This window comes from Cucumis melo, chromosome 3 (genome assembly GCF_025177605.1).
Source record: "Cucumis melo cultivar AY chromosome 3, USDA_Cmelo_AY_1.0, whole genome shotgun sequence".
NCBI lineage: Eukaryota > Viridiplantae > Streptophyta > Magnoliopsida > Cucurbitales > Cucurbitaceae > Cucumis > Cucumis melo.
In genome coordinates this window covers 27,572,530-27,592,471 of record NC_066859.1, presented here as the reverse complement: position 1 = coordinate 27,592,471, position 19,942 = coordinate 27,572,530, and the positions used below count along the sequence as shown (strand labels likewise).

General features: G+C 31.6%; 2 protein-coding genes and 1 long non-coding RNA gene across 14 annotated transcripts; 2 read left to right on the top strand and 1 right to left on the bottom strand.

The window, feature by feature from the left end:
* The first annotated feature begins 1,082 nt into the window (after window positions 1-1,082).
* Window positions 1,083-4,946, top strand: LOC103488196 (uncharacterized). The gene is made up of 3 exons (XM_008446811.3): window positions 1,083-2,094; window positions 3,600-3,680; window positions 4,111-4,946. The coding sequence occupies exons 1-3, from the start codon at window positions 1,716-1,718 to the stop codon at window positions 4,533-4,535; spliced, it is 885 nt and encodes a 294-aa protein (XP_008445033.1). The 5' UTR covers window positions 1,083-1,715; the 3' UTR covers window positions 4,536-4,946.
* A 1,618-nt stretch (window positions 4,947-6,564) lies between these two features.
* On the top strand, window positions 6,565-16,734 carry LOC103488198 (uncharacterized). 11 transcript variants are annotated; one of them, XR_007819496.1, is made up of 6 exons: window positions 6,565-6,738; window positions 7,160-7,227; window positions 7,742-7,834; window positions 8,628-8,729; window positions 10,295-10,373; window positions 14,260-16,734. It is a non-coding gene; the product is annotated as an uncharacterized LOC103488198 (long non-coding RNA). The 11 variants fall into 11 exon arrangements; XR_007819494.1 differs by lacking the exon at window positions 14,260-16,734 and having other exon boundaries at window positions 6,566-6,738; window positions 8,631-8,729; window positions 10,295-13,257; XR_007819497.1 differs by lacking the exon at window positions 14,260-16,734 and having other exon boundaries at window positions 6,566-6,738; window positions 8,631-8,729; window positions 10,241-13,257.
* On the bottom strand, window positions 10,010-19,523 carry LOC103488197 (transcription factor MYB3R-1). 2 transcript variants are annotated; one of them, XM_051082251.1, is made up of 12 exons: window positions 19,506-19,523; window positions 18,502-18,714; window positions 18,226-18,283; window positions 18,028-18,085; window positions 17,451-17,545; window positions 17,230-17,333; window positions 16,923-17,051; window positions 14,967-16,704; window positions 14,616-14,878; window positions 14,243-14,357; window positions 12,951-13,178; window positions 10,010-10,346 (listed from the first exon to the last, which is right to left on the bottom strand). In XM_051082251.1, exons 2-12 carry the CDS (start codon window positions 18,576-18,578, stop codon window positions 10,215-10,217), a joined length of 2,997 nt encoding a protein of 998 aa, XP_050938208.1. In that variant the 5' UTR covers window positions 18,579-18,714; window positions 19,506-19,523; the 3' UTR covers window positions 10,010-10,214. The 2 variants fall into 2 exon arrangements, with proteins under 2 accessions (XP_050938208.1, XP_008445034.2); XM_008446812.3 differs by lacking the exon at window positions 19,506-19,523 and adding an exon at window positions 19,212-19,476.
* Window positions 19,524-19,942: the final 419 nt, after the last annotated feature.

Genomic DNA, 19,942 nt, shown 5'->3' with positions numbered 1-19,942 from the left:
CAATTTTAACAAAAAAGAGATTTGGGTATAGATAATTTTGTAAATTTAATTTTTAAATAATTAAATCTAATTTATGTTTGTTATCGACTGTTAAACGTGATTTCATATATTTAAAGTTATTTTTTATCTTGTGTTTGATTTCAAAAGTTAATTTAAATTTAACCGATTAGTAATTATATTTTTATTTGAAATAAAATAATCAGGGTAAAGATCTATATTTATTTATTTTATCCTTAAATTCAAAACATATATAGCTACGAAAACTATAGTAAATATAGATATAAAATAACTATTTACACATCTTCAAGATATAATGATTTTTCTTTTAATGTGGATAGCTCGTTCCTTTTTTATATTTTTGATATCCCTTTTTTTGTTAACAATTTAACGATAGACAATGTGTATTTCCAATATTTAAAATTGAAACAATTTTTGGAAGGATTGTCAAGGAATCACCGAACAAAACCACTCATTAATTAATGTTTTTCAAATCAAATTGAAATAATTTTATATTTTTCTAAAATTTCGACTAGAGAAAAACTGATTGTGACCATCTCAAAATCAGTCCCAAACACACCCTTAATATATAATACACAAAAATAGGGTTTAGGCACCTAATATTTTTCACAAAGAAAACCAGAGTTAAAATACTGGTTTGATTATCAAACCATTAAGTTAGTTCAATAATATTTTCTACTCTTTGCTGTTTATTTAATTTCTATGCTTTTTTATAAATTTAGGATTTGTTTGTAAACGATAGTTGGATATTGATTTTAGATATAATTGATTTTGTAAAATTGATTTTTTAATCATCAAATTCATGTTTGATATCGAAAAAAATTAAATAACAATTGTGAGAGTATTTAATCAAATAGCACTTAACAAAATCACCTATCATCTAATCTTTTGAAAATTAATGAAATTTTATATTTTTCTAAAATTAATTTGTCCACGTAAAACTTGGAGGAAAAAGTGATTTTGGGAAAGAAAAAACGATCTCGACGATGACAAACACCCATTAACACAATAATGACAAAATGTATGAATATGGAAAATTTTCGGTAGCATTGGAAGCTAAATTAAAATTTAAGATCTATTATTAAAACTAAAAAGACAAAAATTTTAAGCGAAACAAACTTCAAACCAAAATAAAAACCTATTAACGATACGATTGCCGGAAGCCGCCGGTCAGTGCACAGAGAACCGCTAAATCCCGAAGATCTTGGGACACTGTTGGGCTACTGTAAATTGCCGATTCAACCTCGAAGCTACGCTGCCAGTTTACACCACTTCTCTCTCTCTCTCTCTTTCTCGTGACTCATTTCCAACAAATTTCTGGAACAAGTATTTCCCCTCTACCGCCATTTCAACTAGGGTTCATCGGAGATCGTCGTGAACTCCTCGATCCAAGATCGAAGATCAATTTTCTCCTCCAGAAACCACGATTTGTCGGCATTTATTCAAAACTTTCAGCTAAGTAGTTGCAATTCGATACTGTACAAGCTGGTTGTGCTTCTCTTCTCTTCCTGTCCATGTGTTTGGTTTCTTGCCTCTTTCTTGGAAAAGCATCGATGGTTCGTGCGATCCAGTATATATGCGGCATGTGAAGAATTAGGGTTCTGAGAGAAGATTTCTATTCAGTTAGATTTTTTCTTGATTGGTTCCGAGTTCGGTTTTGCGCGGGGAGGATTTTTTTTTTTTTTTTTTTGGTTCAAATGGCGATTATTGGAGATGCGCTTCGCCAGGCGTTTATGCCGAAGCACGAGTATGAGAATCTTCGCGAAGAAGAAAAAGCTTGGGGCAAACTTCAGAAACCAATGGTAATGGCTCTTGTCGCCTTGATAGGGCTCGCAATTATTGTTTGCACTACCATCAGTTTGAACATAGTCTTCCCTGACGACATCGGAAATAGACCGTTCTGCAGCGACAGGAGGCTTCAGCCTCTTCCCATGATGAACGGGAAAGGAGGCGAATCTGATCATTTTCTTGGAGCTTTTTACCTCACTAATCAAGAAATCGTGGACTATTATTGGATGCTCGTGTTCATCCCCTCAGTAGTCGCATTTCTTGCATCGGCTGTCTATCTTGTTGCCGGTAAGAGACAGTCTATCTCTATTTTAACCATTAGCAAAAGAATTTGGATCTTCGAAATTGAGAATCCATTGGTTCTGCTCAATCGATAGGATTTTGACTTTTTTGGACAATAGAGGATTTGTCGTTGATTATGAAAGATTTTGACTTGTTGCTCGTTTGTTGAAGAGATAGGGACGACTTGTATTTACTATTTCAGTAGTTTCTACAACTGGTTAATATTGAGATTTGGGAAGTTAAATGAAGTTAAGAGATTCAATGACTCGTTATCAGTACCATATAGTATTTGCTAAACAGTTCCCATGAGGAAGCTTACGGGAGAAAGGTCAAGAGATTTAATTTAAGGCAACATGTCGTGGAAAAGCTTAGACATCAAAATGTGATTGCTGATGTGTGGACTATTAATTTGCCATTAATTGTTCTTTTACATCATTGGTTATTCAGTTCTACACCAATCTTGCATCCTAACTACATCTATTACTTCAATATGAGATAACCATCATATATAAGAGTCTGTTGTATTTGGGCTTTCATTTACACGTGCTGAGGATAAACCAAATACAAGTTAAGGGAGAACCACGCAATTACTTTAGTGGCAGGGTTTAGTACTGGTACTGTAAATAAAAGTCTGTCTAGTTTTCGCTTTATCTATGGTTTTACCCGTTTAGACTCTTCTCTCCTTGTTAATTATATTGTTATGCATTCTTCTGCTGCTAAAGGATAAGACAACATGCCAGGGTCCAAATGAAAGAAATAGAATGGGATTTCTGTGTTCTTTGGATTTGCGTGCTGTGTTATATGACCTTTCGTTCCCAGGGGGTTCTTAGTGAAAGAAATAAGGTTTCTTAGTGATCAAAATTGGGTTTCCTTTTGCCTCTCGACTCGAAGATGTGTAAATTTCTCTTGCTGCATGTTTCTCCATGCTATTTATTTTAACGGGAGAATACTGCATCAAACACACAAGATGAAGTTCTCATGTCATTTAATGGAATGAAAGCTTGAGAATAATTTATCTGGAAGAGGAATCATGCTAATTTCTGCTTCTTATCTTACCCCCACCTACAAAAGAGTTTTTAGTTTCCTTTTCTGTCTTTAATCGAGCCCCTCGTGTTCTGTGTCACTTTTCAAATATTTTTCCTGGAATTTTTTTTGGAGAATTTAGATTTATTGACCTCTATAGCTGCGGGATGCATGTTAGTTTGTGTTACCACCCACCTTAGAAATAAAGCGAAGGAAATGTTGTTTTCTTTACTTTTAGATGGCTTGATGATCACATATCTATTATCATGATAAATGCAATCAAACTTCAGGCCTTCCTCTGTTTGAATTCTACAATAATATTTAATCTCTTTTTTTATTTAAGCATTGTTTTAAGGGTGCAATTATCAGGAAAGTTTTTGTTTTGGATGTGTTTTAGTTTCTGCTATCTACTCAATCAATTAACTTAGTTCCGTCTGAGACATCAGATAAAATTGGAACAATACTCAATCAATTACCTTATATTGCAGGCATAGTTGTTGCTTATTCTGCTCCAAGTAGACATGGTTGCTTGAAGGTTGTTGAGAATAGCTACTGTGCATCCAGAAGAGGTAAAATCTTATCTAAATGCTGTTTCTTATCATTAATTGTGGATGTTTTAAAGGAAGGTAAGCATGCTAGTTTAAAATCTTTTGGAGTTTTGGACTTTGGAGTTCACCTCGCTGCTTTTGTTGGAGGATCACTATCTAAAAGAAATTTTATTTAGCTATTTGGTATATGTAGTTATTTTTAGTTTCCTGGTTCCTCTATTTTCTTCCCTCTTCTTGGAAACGATACCACAAAACTATTATTTTAGAAGTTAGACCCAAACAACCCTGCCATTTGATTCTCATGCAATCTAAGCAAATTATTTTCCTGTTAAGTTATAATAAATATCATATAATAAAAGTGTTCCGTATGATTGTTTCTCTATAGTTAGTAACTTAGTTTGGTCTTGCTGAATTTTTCATACGTCAATTTAAGCTGCGCGGTTAATTGTAGGTGGGGTTCGCTGTCTTACCATCCTGAATGTTGTTTTTGCCATCATCTTTGGCCTCTTGGCATTATTTCTTGGTTCAAGTCTTCTCACCTTGGGTGGCAGCTGCTCTGTGCCCCTGTTTTGGTGCTATGAGATTTCATCATGGGGTCTAGTTATTCTCTATGGAGGAACTGCTTTTTTCTTAAGGCGAAAATCAGCTACAATTCTCGGCGAGGGAGACCTCGGTGGTAGAAACCTTGGTTTGGAAATGTTGGTTGCAAATCCTATGGAAATCACTCCTGATATGGAAAGGCGTGTCAATGAAGGATTCAAAGCTTGGATGGGATCTTCTCTCTTATCCTCTGATGAAGAAGATGAACCTGATAGCTATGAAGAAGTAACATCCCATATGAACCATGCTAACTTTAACAACGGCCACATTGTGTGATACATTTTTCCTTCGATTCAGGTGATGACAGGTAAATTTTAGTTCATTGGAGACCCGGTAGTAGTCAGTCACAGAAGTATATAGATGGCTGTTTGTGGAGAATTGGCTGATATTTGATGCAACCAACCCGATTACAACGCTTGGATGGTAGTGGGAGTTTTTGTTGAGATTTGGGTTTTCATTTGTCACCATAATCTTGATAACTTGTGAATAGTTTATAGAACTTACTCAGCTAGTAGTTGGCTCCTTTTAGGTTTTATTTAACAAAATTTCTCTTTAACCATCTTTTTATGGCTTTGTTTCAATGTCTCGTGGACCTTTTCTAACTATGAACAGAAAATACAAATCGTCCAACAAACATGTTGGTTTGTCGTAGTAATAGATAAAATTCTTACTATTTTTCTTTGTTAATCTCATCATTTTGATTATCATTTTAACCTTACTTTTATTATTATTTGGTTGAACAACCTGGAGAGGTCGATATATTCTAATAACTCTTCTCTTCTATCACCTTTGGTATCCGTTTAGTTTAACTTTGTAAATGTTCACAATTTTTTTTTTTTTTTTTTTTTTGTATTTCAAAACTCAATTCAAACTCTCCCCTGTGTTTGACTATTACCTTTTGTATTTTAAGCCAAGTGAATTGAATTAGATGAGGTCCATTCAATTGGTTGATGTCTAGATCCAATCAAGGTGTGGTGTATGTTTAGCTTTCTTTTTAGTTGTTATTATATTTTTTAAATTTCTTATTTACTAGTTTAATTCTTGTATTTTAGAACTCTGTTTAGTATATAGATATTATAAGGGTGTCTTATAAGTTTTAACTTCTAATTTTACGCCTAATAAATTTGTAAATATCAGTCTTTTGTCTGTCACGATGTGACTTTTCAAAATTGTCTTGTAAATATATAATATGTTTATGCTTATTATTTTCTTAAGTACAATAGAAATAAGGTATTTAAATCATCAATCTCTTAATCGTTAGTAATATTTGCTTTGACATATGTTATTGATTATTAGATATAAACACAACAAAGTTTAAAATCTATTACACACTACATTTTGATTAAACACTTGTTTTGACATTTTTAATATAAACTTTTAAATTCAACTACTGTTTTCAATAAACCCGACTTAAATTATGATTAATGTATGTAATAGGAAAAAAAGGTTCAAACATGAGCTCAAGACGTATATTTTCATTAAGAGTACTAAAAGGATGTTAGCGCAAAAAACGTTAGCATGCACTGTAGAATGAAACCATATGAATAACATCAATACCAGCAAGCATACGTTTACTTTCTTATTGATGATAAATTTCTGTTTTGTTAAGAATTGTAGTACTACAACTCCAGAAGAGTATGGATACTCCTATTCACTACTTAAAGTGTTCATAACTTTATTAAAAAGTAATATTTGAGTGCAGCTTCGTTTCCATGCACCACTTCATTTACAAATAGAGAAAAATTGTCTATTGACAACGTGTGATGAAATATTGGATAGACCGTACTTAAATAATTTTCATTTAAAAATATAATGGGTATGTTTGGAGTAAATATTGTCTAATACTATAATAACCACCTCCTTATTATACTAAATATAATATTTGTAATCCAATTAAGTATTGGTTCGTACTATTTCATATTCATCATTTTTTTTAATTATTTACTGTAATGTTTACTATTTATTTTTCAAATTAGTATAGTGTATACCTAAAAAACAAATACTATTATAATTCAAAGAAAACAATTTATGCTTTAAATACAAACTATATATTATAACCTAATTATAATAATTTAGAATTATAATACTAAGTTGTTTGTTGCAGTAAAATATTTACAAAGTCAAAATCACAATAAAAATTAACCCCCAAAGATTGAGAAGATAGTCCGTTTATTGGAGATATTTTCGCTTAAAAACATTGAAATGGGCGCCAGAGGTTGAAGAAAATGAAAGCGCGTTATTCTGATTTATTTATTAAATAACAATAATCATTGGTATTTTAAAAAAGGTATAAAAGGCGTGTCCTGACTCCTGACTTCAAATGAAATTGCGCTTTCCATTTTACAAACAAGTCTTTGAGTGTGGGTTATCGTTGTGTGAAGAACGGAGAGCACTCATAGCGCGTTGGTGGAAAACTGGAGGATCTGCGTTCAATATTTTCACATACAGTTGGTCTCAACTTCTCTGGATGCAGATTTAGGTAAGTCTTTGCAGTTCCGATTTCGAACTCCGTTTTTTCTTTGAACGTACGTGATTCGTACGAGTTCATCTTCGTGATGCAGGTACCGATTGTTCGCCTTCTCTATTTTTGATAAAAGAAGTCTTCTCTGCTCTATCGCGAACAAACTCCTTGCCTAGGACTGTAGGATGTTAGATTCTTCATTATTTTCTTCTTCTTCTTGCCTGATTCGTTTTTTTATTTTACTTTTTCAGTCTCGATTCTTGATTTATTTTCTATTTTCAACTTTGAATCAGTAGAAATTGAAAAACTAGAGTGATTATGTAGATTTCTTCTGGCTTATAATTGATGGAAAAAAATCGATCGCAATCATCTTATTTATCAAGCCGTTGGAAACCAGTGCACGATCCTTATCGGACTTATTTCTCTGTTCTTTTCTCAGATGCGATCGGATTGAGCTTGAGTTTACGTCATCTGATAACAACGATAAAACGGCGGAAAAACGGAAAGGTATTTTACTGTATATTCAGGTGGATGCTCTCCATATTCTATCTTCTGATTTTTGTTGATTTCAATAAGTCCGAATATGGAAAGAAGAAGCAATATGTCGGTATCTCTACAATTATATTTGTTCTGAACTTGTGATAAAATTGCTCAATGTCGATAGCAATAATAGACTTGAGACTTATATCAAAGATTGTTTATGAGATTCGATCTTCTAGAATTAATAACTTGGACACTTTTCCTTATTTTTCTATCGAAATCATAATTTATAACTCTGTGAAATGATATCATATGACTTTATCACAATTAATCACGTTGTTCGTATCACATCTGATAGATTTTAATTTTAGATGAATAATGGCGATCGATATAGACAGATTTCAATTCAGGTGGCGTTACTTCTTGCAAAGAAGGTTTTAATTAAGCCTAAACTGAATGATATCGCAATATTTCTATATCGCAATTTGCAAGTCTTTTTTCAATGTATTTTTAGATTTTGTCAAACGTTATTATGATGCAGCAACATTTGTTATCTTTCAACTTAAAGGAAAAAACGAACTCAAAGTTAGACTCCGGCATGACTGTCCAGAGAACAAATGTGAAGAATTAACAGGTAGTGAACTTCGACTCTTTCTTTTCCTTTCCACATTATTTGTTCGTTTTTATTATCTGAGTAATTATTTATTCATTTTCCATAAAACGTATTTAAGAGAAAAGATTGCTAAAAACCTATAATTACTAAATTCTTTGTATATTATTTGAATGTTTATGCTCTCTTTTTAATATTTTTTTTACATTGTGGGAACTTAACATATTTTGATTGATTGAGACATTGGTTATGATTTACAACATCGACTAAAAGGTAGGATTTCGAATCCGCACAATTTACTAAACTACAAAAAGTATGTGTGTGTGAGTATATATATAAAGAGTTGTAGAAACTTGTAGGAAATTTGAAAACTATGAGTAAATATACGGTGAGAAGACAAATATAATTTTAGAAAACGAAAGAGCAAAAACTGAGTAGTGATCAAATAAGAGTAAGATAAAATGGGGCAATGGCCTTTGATTACATGATGTCATCTTCTTTATTTAGTATCAATGAAATTGATTTAAAAGATAAGGTTTGAAAAAACTAAAGTTTATTTACTACCCATTTATTTAGTAACCGGGTTGAATTCTCAACCAAAGTTACAAGTTATTTATATCGTTTCAAAGCTTCACTTGAGTTTTAAAATCATTGATAAAATGTAGGTAAGAAAGCAAGAACGTATAAATATGAATATTAATGTTTATATATGTTTAATTTTAAAAAACAAAAAATAAAATTAGCTACTAAACAAGTCATTAACGATTATCTATATGCTAATTATATTTTCTGGAGGATAAAGTATCTAACTTCGTAGAAGGCAATGTGCACGAATAAAAGGGAAGAAAATAGATGCTGCAAATGATGAAGCTGAAAAGGAGTTGTTGCAATAATGGTCGCAAATTAAACAGCGGTGCCGGTAAGAGCATAACATTCTACTATGACAATTTTAAACAAAAACACACAATCATTGAAATAGAATTATAAAGCATGAAAGGATAAATATGCACTAAAAGTTCAACGCTAAGTTAGAACTTAGAAGCTGACATTTTTATTTAAAGTATTTAGTTAAGGAAAGTTTATTTTTCAAGGTTTATTTTAGTCTTTATAGTTTTAAAAGGGTCATTTTCAAATATAAAAATATTGAAACTATTTATAACAAAATCTATCAAATTTTTTAGAACATATTTAAGATTTTTTTTCTATATTTTGTGATTTGTTTAAGAGTAGTTATAAAATTTTTGAAAGTTTGAAGATATTTTTAAGAGTTGTGTGTTAATAGTCAAATACATTTTTTAAAAAAAGAAATTGTCCATACTTTTTAGGCTAAATTATAAAAACGTCCTTCAATTTTGTAATTTGTGTAAAAATATTTATAAACCTTAAAAAATACTCTTAAAACTTTCAACAAGAGTTTAAAAAACTTTTAAAATTAGTTTTTAAAAATAGTTTTGAAAATTTTGAAAGTTTAAAGACAATTTCAAAAGTTCAGTATGTTTTAATAGTTAAATATATTTTTTTATTTAATTAGTTATTGCTTTAGTATGTTTAGGTAAAAATTTGATTTTAGAATTTTGTGAGATTTTTTGAAATTTTATGTTTTAACTTAGAAATTAGGTTGGTGAGAAAAATTGGAACAAAACTATTTCTATCCAAAACTGACGATAAAGATGGTTTTGAGTCATTTTTTAAAAATTTGAAAAGTTAGGAACTTTTTTTACACAAACTACAAAGTTTGAAAGACATTTCTTTATAATTTAACCTTTCTTTTTTATTAAATTGAAAAAATGATCTATTTTGGTTCACATTCTCCAAATTCAAGAATCTAAATGAATATTTTTTAGGAAGACATTCTGAACATGGGAGAGAAAAGAAGTTGCAAGAGTATTTTAGATTTACATTTTATGGTTGTCAACTAATTTTAGTTTTAGTTTTGATTTGTTTATTTAAGGACTCCAAAACGTTCAATTTGATCATATATTTTGTAATATGTGACCATCTATATTTCATTCTTGTGGAACGAAATGAATAATTTTTTTTTGATGTATTTTGTAAACATTTTAGTTTATTAGTTTTATTAGGTGGTATTTGAAAATGTCACTTTCTATTATTTTTCTTTTTCTTTCTTTCTTTTTTATCTGGAGACCTATGAGGAAAACAGGCACCTAAAAATGGTTAAAGTGGATGATTTGCGCTGCCTTAATAGTGAATACATCTTTTCTTTTATCTGTTGAATAAAGAATACATTGGCTACACCAAAAAGCGTAATGCCACTCCCCCATAAGTTTTGTCCTTTCTTTTCCCGAAAAGTAAACAATTAAAAAGAGATATATAGAACAAAATCATAAACATACATTATGTGAATAAATTAAGTTGGGATCAAACTATGTATGCTATTTGCTTACTATCTGCATCCTTTCAATAAGTAAGAAGAGGGGCTGGAGAAGCTCCTTGTCGTTGCAGTAGAAGATTTTCCGTTTTCAGTTCCTTTGCCAGGTGTTCCACATTCGCTGAAGTCAAGAGTCCGTCGTTCTGTCTGCAAAAATTCGGAATTATTCCAAAGGTTAGTAATGGTTATTTACTTATTTGTTCTAATAATGCTCATTTAATAACTATTTTTAAAATTTATGTTTGTTTCATTCCAAATTTTCGATTTTGGTTTCACGTTTAAACAGTTTTAAAACTACTTCTTAGTTTCCTTTTTTTTTTTTTTTTTTCTGAAATCTTAATAAAACATAGATAAAGAAAACATTGAAATTTGTAGGTAGAAGAGATATTTATAAGCTAAAATAAAAAAAAAATCACAAATTGGGACCTAAGTAATAATCAACACAAATTTATATCCTTGAGAAAGAAAGGAAAAGAAAATTTCAGCTCGAGTGTTAAACCAGGTTTTTAAACATTACTTCATAGTTTTCAAATTCTACTTTTTGAATTGCTTATATACGTGTAGAGTGCATTAGGAGACTTCCTAAAGTGTTTATAAAAGTAAAAAAAATGTTTATAACACTTCTGATTTCTATCGAAATGAGCCGTAGATTTATTTAAAAGCTTTTTAATAATATTGAGCAGTTTCAAAGAATTCATTTTGACGTGTTATATTTTGAAGCATTTTGAATGACAAACATACATTGATAAAAAATTGATATTGTGAAAGGATTATTTGATTTGTAGTTTTTGGAAGAATTATTTGTTCATTTAATATAACATTTTTTTGAACAAATTTTAAAAAGAAAAATTATCAAAAGTGACAAATTTGATAAAATATTTATAAAATATAACAAATTTTCAGATTCTATTAATAATAGACATTGATAGACACTGATATGATTATATTAGTTATATTGATCAACAATAATCGAAGTATATTAATGTCTATCATTGATATAATTCAAAATTTTGTTATATGTTGTAAATATTATATTTTATTCTACTACATTTAAAAATGTTATTTTCTTAAAATATTTATAAAAAACTCAAAAAAATGGTTATGGATAGCAAAAGAAAACTAAAACTACTTACAAAATGAGTAAAAAAAATTAATTGTACTAGATAAATTTTGTTATATTTTATAAATAATTTTAATATTTTACTATTTTTGTAAATGTCCCATCAAAATTTTAACAAATATTTTAAAAATAGAAAGTACATTTAATTTACTATAGTCCCCAAACTTGAAGGCCTATATTTCATGAAAATCTAAATTTACGAATTCTGTCTTTAAAATTTAAAGTATTTTAAAACTCTCAACGACAAACAAACATTACACATAACACAAGAGACTATTGAAAAGATTTTGAAAATTTGAAGAGTATTTAAACATATAATTTAACAACGGCCAAGGTTTGAAAAGAATTTTTTAGAGGGCAAGAAAGAGAAGCAACAATATCTATTTTTTAAAGTTTGTTTTCAAAAACAAAGAAAAGAGAGAATATTTATTAACAAACACGACCTAAATAATTTAAAAACATTTTTTTAGTGAAATCCAACGTCAGTTTTAAACAATACAAAAACAAACTGGTCGATTCAGCGGGGATTTGTTTCCAGAAATTGAATTGATTAAGATCAGAACATTTAAATGTCATGACTTGATTTTACAAAAATAACACAAGATATGCTTTGTCAAAGATGTTAGGACAAATTTCCATTTTGTAATTTTGTCATGGTGTATCTGCTTAGTTTGGACAATTATGCAAGTGTATCCAATTTTCTAAAATTCAGAAAAAGTAACCGTGCCTAACCTAGTACATGCAGGCATAAATGTATTATAATTTAAATTAATAATTTGTTTCACTTTCTCATATCGTTTAAAATGTTTTAATCAACTTTAACCTACAATTAAAAGACTAAATTGAAAGAACATACTACATTCTATGGAAAAATAGGTTTCAAAATCAACACATGATTTACATCTTCAATGTGAATTTTCAAAAATAATCACTTTAAGTTATTATCATTTATTAATCAACTAATTATAAAATAATAGTTTTTAATTTGTTTTAATAGTAATGAAAAATAGTAAGTTTTAGTTCATAGTAATATTTAATTAATTGACGTTAACATTGAATTGAATATAGAAAGTAAGAATTTTAGTGAAAATTAAAAATATGAATCTTAGAATCTTCTTCGGAACTCGAATCTCAATATTGAATTTAAGATTTATGGACTAAATTGAAACTTAAAACTTAAAAACTAAATAGGTAATATTTTGAAACCTAATGTCTAAATAAAAACTAGATCAAAAATTAGAAACTAAAAAAAATATTTTACCCATATTTTATAGTAATATGTTTTACTCCAACGCACTTTATATTAATATGTTTTACTCTGCCGTATTTTATAGTGTATTTTGGTATTTTCATCCATGAAAATCCTTAATGATAGACGAAAATAATAATTAGGGATGAAAACAGTTCGATCTAGTTAATCAAATGAAATCAAAAGTTTTAGATTTTCTATAAGAAAAACTAAACTAAACAAATTTATTGGTTTAAACTGAACTGAATTGAATCAATATATCGTGACTTGGTTGGGTTTTAAATCTATATTTTTCGATTGGGATTTGAAAAAGGGTTCGAATTGTGCTATTTGAATGGCCAAACAATAGTAATAATAATGCGAGAGAGAGAGAGGAGCGTACCAAAATATCGGGAGCCAAGGTGGAACGGGAGTTGGTAAAATGATTCTTCTTGTCCTTGTGATGATTCTCATATTTGCCACGCCTTCCTTTCAACAAGGATTGTGGAGTTTCATTTCCCAGAACCTCTTGAGCACTCGCACACGCAGCCGCAGTCTGTTCACTTACCTCCTTCATCAGCCCTATTGCATCGTAGCTTCTATCCCCTGGGCTCATAAAGTATCCTACTTCCTGCACTTACATTCCAACCATCACAAAATCTAACAATACAAAGAACTCTAGAAATAAATACATACATATTACGGTTCAATTACAGCTTTAGTTTAGTTTTACCTCAAATAAATTCATTATCAAATGATGAATATGCTAAAGACCTCGTATAAATTCATTACCAAATTATGGTTCAATTACAGTTTTAGTTTAGTGTTTGGCAAATAATGTTAAACTATTGTAATTAACAATGACCAAGTTGGTTTTAGTGTTTGGCAAATAAATATTAAATTATCTTGTTTTAAATATAATACTAAAATAGACATATTAAGTTTTTATAGGAAAATGGTAAAAATTAAAAAAATCAACAAAATATCTACCCTTAAATTAAATTTTATTTTTAGTAGTTGGGATAGTTGCAGATATAGCAATTATATTTAAAATAATCAAGTATATAGCAACATTTTAAAAAAATTGTAAATAGCAAAATTTGTCAAAATCTATCAATGATAGGAGTTTATCGCTGATAGACCATGAGCAAATGTTGGTCTATCGCTGATAAACGATAGGAGTCTATCAATGATAGAAGTCTATCACTAATAGATTTTGCTATATTTGCAATTTTTTAAAAATATTGCTACATAGTTAATAATTATTCTAAAAATTACTATCCATCCTAATTATCCTAAATAATTGTCTAAAATAATATTTCTTTTGTTATAGATTAATTTTCAAATAATGAGGAAAACAGCTTCAATTTTATATAAAATGGTATTTTTTATAAATAAAATGGATGCACTCAACTGAAAATTAGAAAATAGATCCGACTAGGTGAGAAATATATATATATAACAAATCTTAATTTTAAAAGATCAAATTTAGGAGATTGAAGATATAATATTTTAGGAGAATTCTAAAACCAATTTTAAAAGAAAGTTAAACCAACATATTTTTAAAAGTAACTCCAATCTGTTTTACGAAACCGAAAAGAAAAAATTCGTTAAGATTCTTCTATAATCACTTCGATTGCAACCCTAAACGCACCCTAAATCTATAATTTAACCAAAACTAATTGTAGTAATTACCTCCATTGGTACATCAGTATCCATTCTTGAACCAAATAGAAAAGAGTTGATGAACCAAGGCGATTTCCATGCTGAAGGAGATTCGATGCTTCTCTTGAATGGAGTTCCACCAAATCTACAAACAACATCGTCAACTAAGAAGCCAGAGAGAAAAAGTCGAGGAAAATAGTAGTAACCAATTACCCAGGTTTAAAGGCATGGATAAAAGGATAAATCTTTTATGGTGTAAAGAAGAAATTTTTTAAAGATAATGAAATCGAACTACTGCCAAAATCAAGGGTGGAAAAATGTGGGAAAGTTCTGGCAGAAGGAGTAAAATTGGGGTTGTGAAAAGGATTCTTCCTGTAACTTACAATAATAAAGTAAATCTTACATGGTTATGGTTTCAAGAGAGGACTCCTTTGAAGCATTATCACCGGCAACCTCAAGGGTTCTTCCATGGCTCGTTCCACTGGCAATAGAACAATTTGCAAGTGCACAATGATCGTCAGATAAGTTTGAAGGGAAATCCTGATCTTGTAGAGCTGTTGAGGTTCTACTACACTCCATTTCAGTAACACCAACATGATTTGTAGAATACGAGAGTGACTCGTTTGTGTCACATTCAAGAAGGATGCGTGAACGCTGTTGAACCTCCTGTGTAATGAAAAGAGGTTTGAAGGGGTAATGATTTTATGAGTTAATCAAAAATAATTTTGAGAAGACGACAAAGAAAACGACTCACTATTTGGCCAATAGAATCGATACGGTCGGTTGTCGCGGGATTATCCAGTTCTTGCAATTTGTTCTCCAGGAAACTACAGCTATCTGAAGTTTTCTCTGGCCGTTTGCTATGCGAAATGTTATAAAGATCGCTATGCTTCTCTTGCCTCACTTCTTCTGTAGGACATATATTTTCCTTGTCTTCAGAGCTTCTAGAACTGACTGTATGCTGTGATGGATTAGTATGAGATGGTGTTCTACTAATGCCAACATCAATCTCTTGCTTCTTGTCGCATCGTTTATCTGATAGAGGAGATAAGAACTCCCTATGGCGTTTCTTCAAGATTGATGGAGTGTTAGTGAAAGTCTTAGCAGCACTTTTCAACAGAGCATCAGGACTTTCATCACGGGTAGGTGAATTCCATAGCCTAAATGGAGTAAGACAGTTCATAGAAGACATCATAAGTTGACGGATACCAAGTGGACTATATTCCTGCTGCATATCACTGGCGGCCGGAGCAAGATCACAGCTAAGGAATGGAACATCCAAACTTGGAAATCGAGGAGGCTCATAACAAAGAGCTCCAATAAGGTCCGATTGATCTGAATGTGTATTCTCTCTTCCACTAAATGAAGGCAAACTTTCTGCAGTTTTAGGTTCAGAACTAAATGTATTTACAGGAACCAACTTTGATGGATCCTTTGAACCCTGCTGCTTTTGGAGTTCTGCATTCTTGAAACCGTTCTTGGGAGGTGAGTCGGTGGATTCATTGGTGTAGATAAAGCCATCACGTCCATTAGCTACAAGCTCTTGTTCGAGAGTTTCAAATAAATGACTTGTGTCACTAGTATATACATAAGTATCATCATTAGCAGAAACCAAGAGAGGAGCTAGAAAAGGTTGTGAACATGAGTTATCCAGAACATCAGATCTCTCATGGTGATACGATTGCAATGGTAAGTTTCTATTACTTTCTGGCATTTCGATGCTTGTATGACGGTGCAAAGGATGTGCATATCCACTCAGTTCAACCATGTCCGGTGTATCCGTTGTATTTTCGGAAGGAAAAGATTCATTGACTATTGCATCTGAGAAAAGGACCGTGCAACATTCATAATCAGAAATCAGCATATGTTCAGGTTTAACTGAAGCCGTAACCAGATTTTCGGCGGTAGATGCACTCAATCCTGCAGAAGTTTGATGTGGAGAATTTTCTACTTCCTGAGATCCATTTGCTTGAAAGTGTGATAACTCCTGACCTAACTCCAGTGAAGAAATATTTGGTAATTCGTACAAATTATATTGGTTATCTTCAGTTGATGAAGTTCTGCAATCCTGAGAGAAATTGTGGTTAGGGTGTTTCACATAGCAACCCAATTCACTGAGCATTTCAGGAATCGAAAAGGTGATGTTGTCCAAAGACGCATGATATTGCCCCGGACAATGTGGTGGTGAGCATGGTTCGTCTTTTAAAAAGGCATCTTCGGCTAATTGGCATTCCTCTTTTGTGCGTGGAATTGTATTGGAGCAAGCACCAATAGCTGAAGTTTGACTGACTTCAGATATGTCCTCTGTTTCTGCCCCCCTGAGACTGCTATCATCCATACTGCTTTGCACCCTTGAGGATGAAAGCATGGGTAAGCTTGATTGTGCTGCATGATGCAGGGGTTGATACTGTTCGAGTAAACCGGATGCCAAGTAAGAATCCAATTTCTTTTTCACAGAACTATTCCAGTGGTTCTTTATAGCATTGTCTGTCCTGTTGACAATAAAATATAAATCACTCTGATGGGTATCTTAGCAGTACTGAAGATAAATTCAAAATAGTGAAGCTCTGTAATGCACTAAAGCAAGTCACTACCTCAATAAACACGACGAATCACACCGAGAATTACAAGCAATATGTGAGTATTATCTTATAAAAAAGAAGTGCTCTTTAGGAAAAGAAATATACTGAAAATTTGAGCATCTGCTTACCTGCCAGGCAAAAACTTCGTTAGCTCTGCCCATCTATTTCCATATATTTGATGAGCACGAATAAGTGCCAACTCTTCTTCCTGTGTCCATGCCTCCTTGTTTATGGCAGGATTTAAATGATTGTGCCACCTGATTAATTGAAAAGCCAAGTTAATTGACAAAGTCGAGCAATAAACGCTCCCACAACTCAATAAATTATTGTATATGTAAAACAAGGCCTTTAGACTTTTGTAGTGAACATTCCAACACAGATAACCTCAGGAAGTCGAATACTAAAAACGCCATCTCAAGAAACTTCAAATCATACCTTTCCCTACACTGCTTACCAATGCGTCCAGGTAAGTGTTGCGCTATGGTGGACCACTTCTTTGGTCCATACTTTTCCACCAATTCAACAATTATTTCATCTTCCTAAAAAAAATTCCAAAATGATTCATAAGTTCATTAAAAAAATAAATTGTGCATCCATTGACATGCTTATAAAGTGATAATCAATGTAAGGAAGAATTACTGTCAAGGACAGACAACCTCTTTAGACCATGGACCTTTGACAAGTTCTGGATTCAAAACCTTCTGCCACCTATGTAGACATTGCACATCAGTTCTATCCTTGAAGCATTCCGCTACATGCAACCAAATATGAGATCAGGCGTATGGCATATAGAACATCGAGCCACGAGGATCAATAAATTGCTATTGAATTGCAAAGAAAGCAAGTATTTATGCACAATCATGAGCAAGTATGGTTTCGATTAATACCAATCATCAGCATTAAAATATCAATAACCTAACAATTGCATGTGACATTCAATACATGAATCTGCTGAAGCTCCACGCACAATGTCATGCAGTAAAATTTAACGAGGAGGTTTCCTACGTAAGACTAAAATACTATAGGCTTACCTTCCTCATTATTGCAAATAGTTTTGTTAATCGTGAATCCACAGGAGATCTCTATTCAAAATAATTAGGTAAAGTGACACTTTCCTGAAGGATCTACACAGGTCAATAACTATACCAACTCCCACAATGCACCAATGATTCAGAACGAAGAGAAGCGTTCCAAGTGTTGGCAACAATAATTGTAAAAAAAAATCACCATTACCTATTTTCTTCCAGTTCTTGCCTTTGAAACGTTGGACTGCCTTCCGCAAGATTTCATCCTAATCAAATAAGAAGTTTATCATACAGATTAAGTCTATGAAGAAAACCTAACACGATTAAGAAAATCTGTTCAGCAAGAAAATATTTTAAAGAATCAAAGTGAATGTGTGTTTGTCTCTGTATCATAATAGCAAGTTACCTCTTCAGCTGTCCATTGGCCTTTGGTGGAACGTCTAGTAGGGCCAGTTGTTCTTCGGCTAGAAGTTGTTCAATCATAAGCACAAAGTTGGATAAATAAAATGGCTCTAAATCTCTCAATCAAACTAAATTTTAACACAAGGAGTGTTGATAAAACGATGAACCGTTATAATTGGAGAAGAAGTTATGAAACTAGAAGAGATTGGGAGAGAGTTGATAAATAGATGAACATGAGGTTGAATCAAAAGAATGCAGATGATTTTCCAACAGAACTTACCTATGCAAAGCTCGAATATTCTGACCACTGTCACCAGACACATCTAAAGAAGTACAAAGCGGAGGATCACTTTCCATAGTTCTTCGTCAAGCAGGTAAAGCTGCATAGCCCAACTCCAACTCCACTGCAACTCTTTCCCGAATATTTCCTCAAAATCATTCTACTCTTCCAAAGAAGAGCCAACAATTAGTTCTCATCCGAAAATCCGATGGACTGCAGAAACACGACATATAGGAGAGAATTCGTCAGACACAAATCCTCGGTTGTAGTAACAGAAGATAGTTAAAATCTTTTATAACGGAATCGTTGTCGCAAACCATTGCAATTAGAGATCTAGAGTTTCAAATTCCAAAGATAAAGAAGGAACCACAAGAAACCGTGGCTTAGGTTTCAAAAACGCATTTCCATTTAAATACAGTACAAACCAAACTCAACTGAAGCTACTCTTACAAATTCAAAATCAAAAGGAACCAAATCGTTAATAAAGCTCTATCGGATACGACTTAGAGCTAACCTAAAGATTAACCTAATGAAATACTCCAGAAATCCATTTCGAAACTAGAATCCAAATCAGAATTGATTCAACCAAAACGAGAAGTAGATTCAGAACTCCGATTAAAACAAAATCCGATTAAACAGATTTCAAAACCAGAAACACGTCGAACTTAAAAATTCAGTTGAAAAAATAACGATTCGCCTACTTCACTTACAAAAAAGCGAAATGCAAATGAACAGGCTGAATATGTTCAAATCTTCGCTATTGAAATCGATCAAAACCTCGAGCAAGAGCAGATCCGAGAGAGAAGATGCAAGTGAGCGCGAGAGAGAGAGAGAAAGAGAGAGAGAGATAGAGAGATATGAAGAAATGAGTGAGATCAGAGTGAAGCCATATTCAAATACAAAGAAGGCGGACTGGGAGATTCAAACCCTATGGTTAAAGTCAATCAAAGTTTTTTGAAATTAGTCGATTTAACGCCTATAGAGAGAAATGGCCATTTTTGTACCTAAAATCCAACCGGTTCTTTTCGAAAAAGTTCCAAGTTCAACGGGCATTTTCAATTATCTTCTTTATTTTCTTTTTTATTCAATCTTCTCTAATTTTGTCCAAACGTCTGTTTCATTACAATAGAAAAAATCTCATTAATTTAAGACTGAATACAAATTTATTGCCTGAACTTCATTTGTAATGACTATTTAGCCCTAAAATTTGAAATTTTTAACTACATTATTCCTTTACAATTAATTTTAACTAAATTATAAAATTTAGTGGTTTTTTTTCTAAACATAACCATTCCCCATTGTTTTATTTTTTTTAGGTTAATCTACTGAAATTATTCATATATTTTCATATATCTTCAAAGTTTCTTGTTATCCTTGATTTTTTCACAACCGTCTAAGTATTACTTTTAGGGTAGAGAACTTAGTGTTTCAATTTTATTTT

Excerpts from the sequence above, each read along its gene's own strand:
- LOC103488197 (XM_051082251.1), bottom strand. The coding sequence starts at position 18,578 with ATGGAAAGTGATCCTCCGCTTTGTACTTCTTTAGATGTGTCTGGTGAC. Across the intron at positions 18,086-18,225 it reads GCCAATGGACAGCTGAAGAG|GATGAAATCTTGCGGAAGGC; the intron begins GTAACTTGCTAT and ends TTATTTGATTAG. Across the intron at positions 14,879-14,966 it reads TCGATTCTATTGGCCAAATA|GAGGTTCAACAGCGTTCACG; the intron begins GTGAGTCGTTTT and ends TTCATTACACAG.
- LOC103488196 (XM_008446811.3), top strand. The coding sequence starts at position 1,716 with ATGGCGATTATTGGAGATGCGCTTCGCCAGGCGTTTATGCCGAAGCAC. Across the intron at positions 2,095-3,599 it reads GGCTGTCTATCTTGTTGCCG|GCATAGTTGTTGCTTATTCT; the intron begins GTAAGAGACAGT and ends CTTATATTGCAG. Across the intron at positions 3,681-4,110 it reads CTACTGTGCATCCAGAAGAG|GTGGGGTTCGCTGTCTTACC; the intron begins GTAAAATCTTAT and ends GGTTAATTGTAG.